The sequence below is a fragment of the Carcharodon carcharias genome, chromosome 8 (genome assembly GCF_017639515.1).
Source record: "Carcharodon carcharias isolate sCarCar2 chromosome 8, sCarCar2.pri, whole genome shotgun sequence".
NCBI classification, from domain to species: domain Eukaryota; kingdom Metazoa; phylum Chordata; class Chondrichthyes; order Lamniformes; family Lamnidae; genus Carcharodon; species Carcharodon carcharias.
The window spans coordinates 141623303-141635733 of NC_054474.1; the positions used below are offsets into that span (position 1 = coordinate 141623303).

The 12431-nt window shown below is 42.9% G+C and overlaps 1 protein-coding gene across 1 annotated transcript; it reads left to right on the plus strand.

Moving 5' to 3' along the window:
* The first annotated feature begins 210 nt into the window (after positions 1–210).
* Positions 211–5972, plus strand: LOC121281118 (V-type proton ATPase subunit G 1-like). Its single transcript, XM_041193822.1, has 3 exons — positions 211–365; positions 1321–1421; positions 4957–5972. The coding sequence occupies exons 1-3, from the start codon at positions 284–286 to the stop codon at positions 5128–5130; spliced, it is 357 nt and encodes a 118-aa protein (XP_041049756.1). The 5' UTR covers positions 211–283; the 3' UTR covers positions 5131–5972.
* Positions 5973–12431: the final 6459 nt, after the last annotated feature.

Below are 12431 nucleotides of genomic sequence, written 5' to 3' on the forward strand. Positions count from 1 at the left end.
AGGGGCATATTTGTTGGGCACCCCAAAGGATCCAGTAAAAAAAACAGGTCCAGTTTTATTCAAATGCAAGTGTCGCCATGGCAATAAATGGTACAGGAAGACATCCATCCGTTAATTCAGTTCAGGACAGCCTGTCTGCTTTCCCTCCCCAGCTGCTGCTGCCACAAGGCAGCTGGATTTCTTCCTCGGTCACTTCCGGCTTTGGGGGAAGGGGCGTGGCTAGGGCTGATTGTTGCGTCACGGCGGCGGTGTCAGCTGAGGTGCTCGAGGGGAGCGGCTGGAAATGGCGAGTCAGTCCCAGGGTATTCAGCAGCTGCTTCAGGCCGAGAAACGGGCGGCCGAGAAAGTGGCCGAGGCTCGGAAGAGTGAGTGTGTCTCCATCCGCCCTCCACCCACCCACCCCTTACCTGCAAACCCACATCGGCGTAAAGGCCCCGGCCGGGTGAAGCGGCGCTCGGAGGCTTTTCACTGTGGGTCCGTGTGTCCTGTGACTGGGCCCAGTTAGTTAGTGCGGTCCTCGGGGGTTGGGAGGTGGGAGCCGCAGCCGCTCCCATACTCACCACCTCCTCCACCCCCCCCCCCCCCCCCCAATTCCAGCTTCTCCAACCCCATTCGAAATATTTTTGAAGCTTGATGAGTCACTTTGTGCGGATTGTGCAATGGTTCTCCCTTTTCTATCAGCATGCAAAATGTGTGAAAGTCTATAATTATTGTCATTTCCAAACCTTTTACTTGAATGTGCTTTTATACTTTTGAAATGCTAATGCATCCTGCAGCTTTCAAGCTTGTCCTTATATAGAAGAAAATCAGAACATATGCAGATTTTTTTAATGGGAAGCTGCTTAATTGCTTCTCCTTGACTTATTTATGTAAGTTAATTGCTCTTCTGTGAAGATATATAATTATGTGGCAAATACTGATGATCCAAGTTAATAGGAGATTGGCGATGTTGGCATGAACTAATTCTAATCTTTAATTCTAGTGTTTTCCTTTTAGTATCTTGGATCACTTGTGACCCCAGTGATCATTCCATGCCTCAAATGAATTTGATACTATTCCAACATTTCTTGAAATGGCTATTTATCTGAATTCACTGGGACATTACATTTCATGTACACCTAATGACCAACAGCCCCAAGCCTATTATAGTTCATGTTCAAGATCAATAAATGTGCTTAACAAACAAAATTGGTATCAGCTTGCTTCAATACATGTGCAGATACTGTAGCTTAATCTACCTAGAAGCTCTGTTTTAAATATTCCCCAATTTTTTTTTCCTTTTTAAAAACTAATGGTCTCTAAAATTTTTTTCAATTACAGGGAAAAACCGCAGATTGAAGCAAGCAAAAGAGGAAGCTCAGGCTGAGATTGAACAGTACCGTCTACAGAGAGAAAAGGACTTTAAAGATAAGGAAAATTCTGTATGTAGGAAAACCATACTGTATGTTTTAGTGTAAGCTATTAAGATTGCAGCAAATCAGGCTGAAAGCTACAAAACCTTGAACGCTGAATATGTTAATTTGAGATCCTGTTTATTCTGGTTTGCAAATAGCTCAGTATTCCCTCATTCTGGGCCTATATATAGTAAGATTGTTAGTTTTAATAAAGTTTTTATTCATTCACGAGATGTGGGCTTTGCTGGCTGGGCCAGCATTTATTGCCCATTCCTAGTTGCCCTTGAGGAAGGTGGCAGTGAGCTGCCTCCTTGAGCCACTGCAGTCCATATGGTGTAGCTATGCCCACAGTGCTGTTAGGAAGGAAGTTCCAGGGTTTTGAACCAATGATAGTGAAGGAATAGTGATTATATATAGATGGTGAGTTACTTGGAGGGGAACCTCCAGGTGGTGGTGTTCCCATCTATCTTCTGCCCTTGTCCTCCTAGGTGGTAGTGGTCATGGGTTTGGAAGGTACTGTCAAGGGAGGCTTGATGAATTCCTGCAGTTCATTTTGTAGATGATACACACTGCTGCCACTGTGTGTTGGTGGCGGAGGGTGTGAATGTTGGTGGATGCGCCAATCAAGTGGGCTGCTTTGTCCTGGACAGTGTCCAACTTCTTCAGGGCTGAGATAGCCTTTGTCGTTTCCGGTGCCCAGGTCAATGCTGGGTGGTCTGCCTGGTTTCATCCTTTTTTTGTGACTCTGTAGCAGCCATTTCAAAGGGCATTTAAGAGTCAACCACATTGTGGTGGGTCTGGAGTCACATGAAGGCCAGACCAGGTAAGGATGACAGATTTCCTTCCCTAAAGGACATTAGTGAACCAGATGGGTTTTTACAACAATGGTTTCATGGTCATCATTAGACTTTTTAATTCCAGATTTTGTATTAAATTCAAATTCTACCATCTGGGTCCCTGGATTACTAGTTTAGCGACAGTACCACTGTCATTGCCTCCCCTTAAAATTGCAAGCTTGCTGGTTGAGTGGCATACTGACATTTCTCGAGAAAGCAAACTGTTGAGCTTCAGTTAATGATTACTTTTCACTTTGACCTGTTGTGGAAATGAGTTAATTTCAACTACCTTGGTTTGAAACTGAACGAGAGGTCCAGCGCTTGTGATTCTGCTTTCAGTGCACTATTCAGGCCCTTATGCAGGGCAATTTTTTTTTACTGATTGGAGAGACTGGTGGTGTTGATTTTGATTTGTATAACACTCTGATGCAATGGTTGATTAAAAATGAAGGACTGATTAGTAATTTCTTTGCATTTAATTGTTACATGACAAATGGAATATTTTCCCAAGTCCAGCTGTTCACAGAATTACTTTGAAATATATGGTCCGGTGTTAAAACTAGAAACTTAGAGGTGAAGCAGTTCCCAAAAGTTGTAGGAGAAAATTGGGCAGAAATCCAGACACATTTATTTCTGTGGCAGCCTTCATGACTTCTGGACACACCAAAGAGCTTTACAGCCAGGGAAGCACTTTTGTAGTGTAGTCACGTAGGTTGCAGAGCAGCCACTATTTCCAACTCCACATGCCCACCTTTGCCCCATTTCCCATAAATATCTTTGATTACAAGAACCTGTCTCAGATTTAAAGTTAAATGACGTTCAATTATTGCCATTTGCAGAAGTGTTCCAAATTTCTGCTGCCCTTTCTGCAATTCTAATTTTCACTCCTGAAAGACCTGGTTCTAATTTTTAGGCTATGGGCCTGAGTCATATACTCCCCAACCAGCAGAAATAGTTTCTCTCTACCCTACCTGTTCCCCTTGATACTTTGAAAACTTCTAAATTCCAGGGTTTACAGACCTAGTTTGTGTAACTCCTTGTAATTTAATCCTTGGAATCAAGGTATTGTTCTGATAAATCTGTACTATACTCCCTCCAAGGCCAATATACACTGCATAAGATGTCTCCAGAACTGCTATGGATGTGCTCTAACCAGTGCTTTGTACAGCTGTAACATAACTTCAACCCCTTTGTATTTTAGTCCTCTAGATGTAAAAGCCCACAATCTATTAGCCCTTTTGATTATTTTTTTGTGCATGTTCATGACATTAATGACCTATGTACCTGGTCCCTTAAGTTACTTTGGACCTCACTGTTTCTAGCTTTTCACCATATAAAAGGTACTTTTTTTTAATGTCCTAAGCGGATTGCATCACATTTGCCAACAATGAAATCTATTTGCCATGGACTTTTATCTGTATTCTCAATTGTATGCTTGTATAAAATTTTATTTGCATTTTGCTACGAAAGCATCTTAATTGAAAGGGATAGGGCATATACTTTGCTTTCACTAAATTCTTCAATTGGGTTGATTCTCATCATCATTTGTAAAACTTTTGAGTTATTTGATCTCTGCCAGAGCAGAGGTGAAAGGCACTGTCCCTGAGGTAGTAAGGAAAAGTTCAGCTGGTGTCTCGCTCGTGGTCTTAATCCAATAATTTCCATTGCAAGTTAGTGTACTTCTTTGGGAATTGAAGATAGGATTAGAGTTGGCTGTGATCACTTTGAAAGCTTTCTAAAGAGAACATCACTTTCTGTTGCTCATTATCCAGTCATATGGAGAATGGCCTCTTGGGAAAATTGCTGCAGGCAGCTATCTATCTTTCTAACCAATCAGATTGAAGAATTGCAAAATTAACAGCAAAGGACTGAGAAGGAAGTCTAAATTAGAGCAGGTGAATCCCATGTTAAATCAGGTGCAGAAAGAAAGAGGGGGAATGAAAGAATAAGTTGAGAGAAGTGGCACCAAAAGGAAATGTGGAAAAGTTTTAACTTAAAATGTTTCACTTAATTCCCAGCAACAATTCAAACCTGAAGGAATGAGACTCTAGACTTGTAATAGTTAATTTTAAGTGCTGGGGTTGATTAACAAAAAATAGGTGCATCACTGTTAAAATGGTATTTGGATTGAAATGGACAAGTGTTATCTTAATGTGGTGAGTTTAGTTCCTATTTGCTGTGCAGTGCTGTAACTTCATGTTGTTCAATGCTTTTCAATTGAGATAGTGAGATGCCATTCTTATGAAGCTAATAGCAGAGTGATGAATCTTTCATAGCAACTTTTAGATTACTGTGCATCTATCCTCGCCTTGTTGCTGTAGCAGTTGCATGTAAATAAATGAATTGTGTTCCATTGACTTGGATTTAAAAATGAAGTGAGAATAGAACACCAATTGAATTTGACGGAGGGAAGATTCACTGACATTTAAAGGAAATTGGTCTTTAACCAGATGTGACTGCTTCTGCATTATATGTTATTCACATCACCAAGTTCTGATTATTGATATATGGTACAGTTACAAGACTTATTCAACATTATTCAATAAGTCTTTGAGCAGCTTGTTTTGTTTTTCATGAAATTTGAGCTTTGATGCCTGAAGGAATTACCAATTAATATTGGGCAGTGTTGCTACTTGAATGTATTTTACAACTCTGGGGAAAGGGTTCAGTATGGGTCTTGTTTATAGAATTAAAAACAAACTTGACATTTTTACATTCCTTTTCAGGCACTTGGTTCACATGGTGATTCAGCAACTGAGGTAGATAAAGACACCCAAGAGAAAATTAAGAAAATTGGAGCAAGCTATGAACAGCACAAGGAAAATGTCTTGAATAATCTTCTTTCCTTGATCTGCGACATAAAACCAGAAATTCATGTAAACTATCGCGTTAATGGTTAGATTAATGCACAAAGCAACACCAAACTATCATTGAAATAGCAATCTTTTGTGATATTACCGTGATTATGCAAACTCTTATTTGTGCAGCACTTTTACTTCTCAAAATCTGCATCAGATGAATTTGTGAAAAGGGCGGTTTGAGTTCCTACTGCAGAGTGTCCTTATTAATATTGAAACTTCGTATTCCTCACTTCCACTAGATATATCCAGGCAAAACTGTAGGTGCTATAACTGTAAAGAGTTACTATTTACAAAAAGGAGAGGAGAGGGGAAGTTAAGCCTTTAATAAATGAAAAGTAATTTTGGGGAGGGGACAGATGAGAAATGTAACCCATAATTGTGTGCATTTTGAAGTATTTGAATCTAAAAAGGATATGCTGGACATTTTCTAAAATTATAGGGTAATTATTATTTTGTCAATTGGATCTAATTTGGAGATGGACCGAATTGCAGCTGAGCCTGAAATGCTCTTGGGCAATTGTAAATCATTTAATGGTCCCAAATTAGTTATTAGAAATGCTCCTGTTGGGGACAGTGTGTTTCTGCATGTCATTCAAATCCAATTCAAAAATAAGAAAGCACCCTATTGAGCTTTTCTTCAGAATCAAAGCTGTTTAACAGCTGACAGTTCAAATGTTTTCCAGGTTTGTGTTGAGATGTTTATTGATTAGTGTTTTGCAGTATGATATAGCTCACAGGTTGGGAGCAGTTTTATATTTCCATTTGAACTGCTTCTAGCAATGTTTTATGCTGCTTGTTACCTTTGTTTTCTGTAACTGTGTTCAGAAAATAACCATTTTCCTCTCCTAATAAATCTGTACCAATAAAGATTGTGCTTCTCATCATAGTGTACCCAGGTTTGTTTTTGTTCCATATGCATGTACTGTAGCTGCTTTTCCTAATCTCAAATGTTGGACACATTATAGTTCTTTGTTTTCGTGAGGTTAATGATTTATAAAGATACACAAACCAAGAAAAGGAAAGTGACAACAGCAAACCCTTGCATTATGCCTCTAGCACTCCAATTTAAGAACCACGTCTTGTTAAATGCTTTCCATCAACATTATTAACTAAACAGCAGTCAACTCCACTTTAAAGAGAGAACTCAACCAAGACAAAAACATCTCAAATCTGGCTTGAATTGATTTTTATATAGAGTAGGCTAAATGAGTTATGGTGGAGTGGAGACCAAGGATGCATTATTAACTGGCAGGAACAGGAAAAAGAGAGGGTGACTATGAATTTTACCCACAGCAAGCGGAAGACAGATTTGGGTTTATCAGCAAGATGTTAAGTTTCAATTTTGGACATTACTTGCTGAATATATTGGCAATTCTCCGCCTGAAATCAAGTGAAATCAAACCAATGAGCTTGTTTATTTTCTGGAATGGATAAATTGCTTTGATAGTTTTTGATTGCATTTGCTCTTAATATTCTGCCTTGAGCACTTAAGCAATATTCAGCAACAAACCTTATCAATGAATGAAACATGCAAAAGTAACTAATTTTAATTAATTGAAGAATAATAGGACCTAAACACAATTTAGGCTTCAATTCCTGTGCAGTGTGGCAGGATTATTGTAGTGCCAGAGGCGACCACCTGGTGAGAAGTTAAACTGAAGCCCAGTGCCTTCTAAACTGTATTTTGAAGATTCTGTGGTGCTATTTGAAGGCCAGCAGAGTATTTATACTGTCCTGGGAAACATGCTTCCCTCACTAAGCAGCACTATTTTATTCCTATTTGTAGAGCTTTACTTTGGGCAAATGGGCTGTCACCTGCTTAACAGTAGTATGCAGCATTTGAGTACTTGATAGATGGGGCCATTGTTATCAACAATGTATAATTTTAAGTTGAATTTACATATATTTGTGTGTTGAAAAAGGTAATAATGGTTTCACTTTGATTTAGGTTAAATTGCGAGCCTTGGTGCCTGGGAGTCTGAATAGACTCCTGACTAAAGATCAGGTCTTTTGGGTTTGTTTATATATATTTTTACATTTTAGTGAAGTTTTACAAGCCCTTAAGTTTAACAGATTCCTTTAAGGGGGTTAGTGATTGTGGGGAGAAAAACACAAGTGGAAAAACTTCACTGCTGCCTAGTGATAATGGTCAAGTGACAGACACACAAACGAGAGTTCAGTGTGTCAGAGAGGACAGGAGTTTTAGACTCTCTGATAAGACTGCAAGGCTATTGAGTACAGTGGTTGACTAAATAGTTATAGAACTTAGTAAAATGATCCGTTTAACTGAGGTGCTGCTGGAAGACAGCCTAGAGAACTCTTGTTTGCAGTTGAAGAAAGTGAGTTTGGAGTGCAGTTTCAGTGTCTTGGGGAGAGATGAGCTGGGTGAAAAGCATCAAGTGAATCCTCAGGAATTCATCAGAAGAAAACCATTTGCCACTGCGCCAGTCCCAGGTGTGAAGCCTTTGTGTCAAGCTGGTGGTAACTCCACTGGTTTGTGTCTAAAGATATTGCTGGGGTAAAGGAATAGTTTGAATCTGAAGTGACTTCATGTGTTTGTATTGAGATCTTTCCAATCTTCTTGTCTGGTGTAATATAGTTCACTTGTAAAATAAATATTTTATTCTTTGTGTTAAAAATTCATCAGACTCCTGTGAATTTGTTCAGTAACTTTCCTCCACGGTTTCTTAAAAAGGATTGGGATCTATCAAAACAAAAACAGATCTACCTGGAAAAACTCAGCAGGTCTGGCAGCATCGGCGGAGAAGAAAAGAGTTGACGTTTCGAGTCCTCATGACCGTTCGACCGAACTGAGTGAATCCAAGAAAGGGGTGAAATATAAGCTGGTTTAAGGTGGGGGGGGGGGGGGGGGGGGGGGGGTGGTGTGGTTGTAGGGACAAACAAGCAGTGATATAAGCAGATCATCAAAAGATGTCACAGAACAAAAGAACACATAGGTGTTAAAGTTGGTGATATCTAAATGAATGTGCTAATTAAGAATGGATGGTAGGGCACTCAAGGTATAGCTCTAGTGGGGGTGGGGGGAGCATAAAAGATTTAAAAATATTTAAAAATAATGGGAATAGGTGGGAAAAGAAAAATCTATATAATTTATTAGAAAAAACAAAAGGAAGGGGGAAGAAACAGAAAGGGGGTGGGGATGGAGGAGGGAGCTCAAGACCTAAAGTTGTTGAATTCAATATTCAGTCCGGAAGGCTGTAAAGTGCCTAGTCGGAAGATGAGGTGTTGTTCCTCCAGTTTGCGTTGGGCTTCACTGGAACAACGCAGCAAGCCAAGGACAGACGTGGGCAAGAGAGCAGGGTGGAGTGTTAAAATGGCAAGCGACAGGGAGGTTTGGGTCATTCTTGCAGACAGACTGGATCTATCAAGCCAGGTTTCACTCTGGGATCTGATTTGTCCAGTATTAACATCAGCTGAGATTGTAACACCATTTTGAGGAAATGACAATATATATATAAGAGGCATCCCTCCATCCCTTCATGTCAGCATTGATAGCTAGGTCTTTGGCTGCCTCACACTCTGCATTTCCTTCTAAAACCAGTTGCAGGTCCAGATAACTCTCTTCCTTTCAGCGGCACTTTAATGTATGGGCCCACGGGATCACGGCCAAATTTGGGGCCCTGTGCACATTTGTATTGTACAGATGAGGCCAATACAAACATACACTTAGTTCACTGTGATATGGTGTACTTCATTAATGTAGTGTATAAAAATTCTCCTGGCCTATTCATATATTTTTCTATTTTTTTTGGAAAAATATACTTTATTCATAAAGTATCTGAAAGAATATTACAAAACATTTCTAAAAGGCCATCACATAAAGTGCAATCATATTCAACTTTTACACATGGATCATGAGGTGCTTCAATACAATCAATGAATATTGCAGTCATTTCAATATGGTCATTACAGACTGGGCAATGGCACTCGAGTTATCAACATGCATCATGTTGCACTCTGAGGTGCTTCAATAGAATTATAATACAATTAGTATTCAATGCATACATTCAATGCGAGCCTTACAGCCCAAGGGCTCCATATGATTCCCAGCCCCTTGGTGCACCATGGCAGAAAGGCCTTAGACAGCGACCTTTCCCCATTGCACCTTTGTGGCGGCTGCCCCAAGCTTTGGTGTGTCCCTCAGCACGTAGTCCTGGACCTTGAAATGTGCCAGTCTGCAACACCCGGTCGGGGACAACTCTTTGCACTGGAAGACCAACAGGTTTCTGGCAGACCAAACAGTGTCTTTCACCGAGTTGATGATCCTCCAGATGCAATTGATGTTTGTCTCGGTGTGTGTCCCTGGGAACAGCCCATAGAGTACAGAGTCCTGTGTCACAGAACTGCTCGGGATGAACCTCGACAAAAACCACTGCATCTCTCTCTAGACCTTCTTTGCGAAGGCACATTCCACCAGGAGGTGAACAACGGTCTCGTCCCCACCACAGCCACCTCGAGGGCAACGTGCAGAGGGAGTGAGACTCCTGGCATGTAGGAAGGATCTGATGGGGAGGGCCTTTCTCACCACCAGCCTAGCTACATCTTGGTGCATGTTGGAAAGTTCTGGTGATGAGGCATTCTGCCAAATGACTTTGACAGTCTGCTCAGGGAATCAGCCGACAGGATCCACCATCTCCTTTTTCCACAGGGCCTCCAGGACGTTATGTGCCGACCACTGCCTGATGGACTTGTGGTCAAAGGTGTTTCTCTCCATAAATTTTTCCACAAGGGACAGGTGGTCCAACTACTTGGAGCATTCTGTGGCAGCATGGCCAGACCCATCCTTCGCAACACTGGGCACAGGTAGAACCTCAGAATGTAGTGACACTTGGCGTTTGCGTACCGAGGGTCTATGCACAGCTTGATGCAGCCACACATAAAGGTGGCCATCAAGATGAGTGCAATGTTGGGCACGTTTTTTTCCCCCTTTATCTATAGGGTTGTACATCATGTCCCTGCGGACACGATCCATTTTTGACCTCCAGATAAAGCAAAAGATGGCTCGGGTGATCGCCATCGTGCAGGAGTGAGAAATGGGCCAGACCTGCATCAGCAACAGCAACAGCGAGAGAGCCTCACACCTGATGACAAGGTTCTTACCCGCAATGGAGAGGGACCGTCACTCCCACATACCCAATTTTCTTTCCACCATCAGCACTCGCTCCTTTCAGTTTCTAACGCATGCCTCGATCCCTTCGATCCATATCCCCAGCACCTTCAGGCTGTCTGACCTGACGATGAAGATGATGGTTTTTTTTGCAAAAATATATTTTATTCATAAAATATCTTCAACCACATTCCAAACAATTTCAAAATCACCATTACAAAAGTACAATCAGGTTCAACTTTTGCCATATGTATCACAAGGTGTATCAGTACAAACAATGAATATTACAATCATTTGCAGACATTCATTTTGAGCTGTACAGCCTGAGGGCCTCTACACAGTTCCCAGTCCCTCGGTGCCCTGTGGCAGAAAGGTCTTAGGCAGCGACCCTTCCCCATTGTGCCTTTGCGGCAGCTGCCCCAAGCTTTAGTGCGTCCCTCAGCACGTAGTCCTGGACCTTGGAAGTGCCAGTCTGCAACACCCGGTCGGGGACAACTCTTTGCGCTGGAAGACCAGCAAGTTTCTGGCAGACCAGAGAGCGTCTTTCACCGAGTTGATGATCCTCCAGATCAGTTGATGTTTGTCCCGGCGTGTGTCCCTGGGAACAACCCGTAGAGCACAGAGTCCTATGTCACAGAACTGCTCGGGATGAACCTCGACAGAAACCACTGTATCCCTTTCCAGACCTTCTTTGCAAAGGCACAATCTACAAGGACGTGAACAACGGTCTCTTCCCCACCACAGCCACCTCGAGGGCAACGTGCTGAGTGGGTGAGACTCCTGGCGTGTAGGAAGGATCTGACGGGGAGGGCCTTTCTCACCACCAGCCAAGCTACGTCTTGGTGCTTGTTGGAAAGTTCTGGCGATGAGGCATTCTGCCAAATGACTTTGACAGTCTGCTCGGGGAACCATCCCACAGGATCCACCCTCTCCTTTTCCCTCAGGGCCTCTAAGACGTTACGTGCCGACCACTGCCTGATGGACTTGTGGTCAAAGGTGTTTCTCTGCATAAATTTTTCCACGAGGGACAGATGGTACAGCACGGTCCAACTACTTGGAGTGTTCCGCGGCAGCGTGGCCAGACACATCCTTCGCAACACTGGGGACAGATAGAACCTCAGCACGTAGTGACACCCGGTGTTTGCGTACTGAGGGTCTATGCACCGCTTGATGCAGCCACACACAAAGGTGGCCATCAGAATGACGGCGATGTTGGGCACATTTTTCCCCCCTTTATCTAGAGGCTTATACATCGCGTCCCTGCTGACAGGATCCATTTTTGACCTCCAGATAAAGCGGAAGATGGCTCGGGTGATCGCCACCACGCAGGAGTGTAGAATGGGCCAGATCTGCGCCATGTACAGCAACATTAAGAGTGCCTCACATCTGATGACCAGGTTCTTACCCGCAATGGAGAGGGAGCGTCGTTCCCACATGCTCAGTTTCCTTTTCACCATAGACACTCGCTCCTTCCAGTTTCTAACGCATGCCCCAGTCCCTCCGAGCCATATCCCCAGCACCTTCAGGACATCAGCCCTGACGGTGAAGGGGACAAAGGATCGGTCAGCCCAGTTCCTGAAGAACATGGCCTCGCTCTTCCCATGATTTACCTTGGCTCCCGAGGCCAGTTCGAACTGGTCGCAGATGTGGATCAGTCTGCGCATCGACAGCGGATCTGAGCAGAAGACAGCGACATCATCCATGTACAGGGAGGCTTTGATCTGAGTGCCTCCACTGCCTGGGATCGTCATTCCTCTTATGCCCGGATCCTTCCTGATGGACTCAGCAAAGGGTTTTATGCAACACACGAAAAGAACAGGCGAGAGAGGACAGCCCTGCCTGAATCCAGATTTAATCGGAAAGCTAGGTGATTCTCACCAATTGATTGAGACTCTACTGATGTTAATGTAGAGCAGTTGGATCCAATTGCGAATTCCCTCCCCAAACCCCATTTTGGAGAGCACATCCATCATGTAGGTGTGCGATATTCTGTCTTCTCCTGATCCAGGCTGATGAGGCAGGTATCCACACCCCTGTCCTGTACGTAGGCAATCGTATCCCTGAGCAGCGCGAGGCTGTCAGAAATCTTCCTGCCCGGCACAGTGCAGGTCTGGTCAGGGTGGATCACCAATTCCAGAGCGGATTTGACCTGATTGGCGATGACCTTGGACAGAATCTTATAGTCCACATTCAACAGTGAAATGGGTCGCCA

Excerpts from the sequence above, each read along its gene's own strand:
- LOC121281118 (XM_041193822.1), top strand. The coding sequence starts at position 284 with ATGGCGAGTCAGTCCCAGGGTATTCAGCAGCTGCTTCAGGCCGAGAAA. Across the intron at positions 366-1,320 it reads AGTGGCCGAGGCTCGGAAGA|GGAAAAACCGCAGATTGAAG; the intron begins GTGAGTGTGTCT and ends TTTCAATTACAG. Across the intron at positions 1,422-4,956 it reads TTAAAGATAAGGAAAATTCT|GCACTTGGTTCACATGGTGA; the intron begins GTATGTAGGAAA and ends ATTCCTTTTCAG.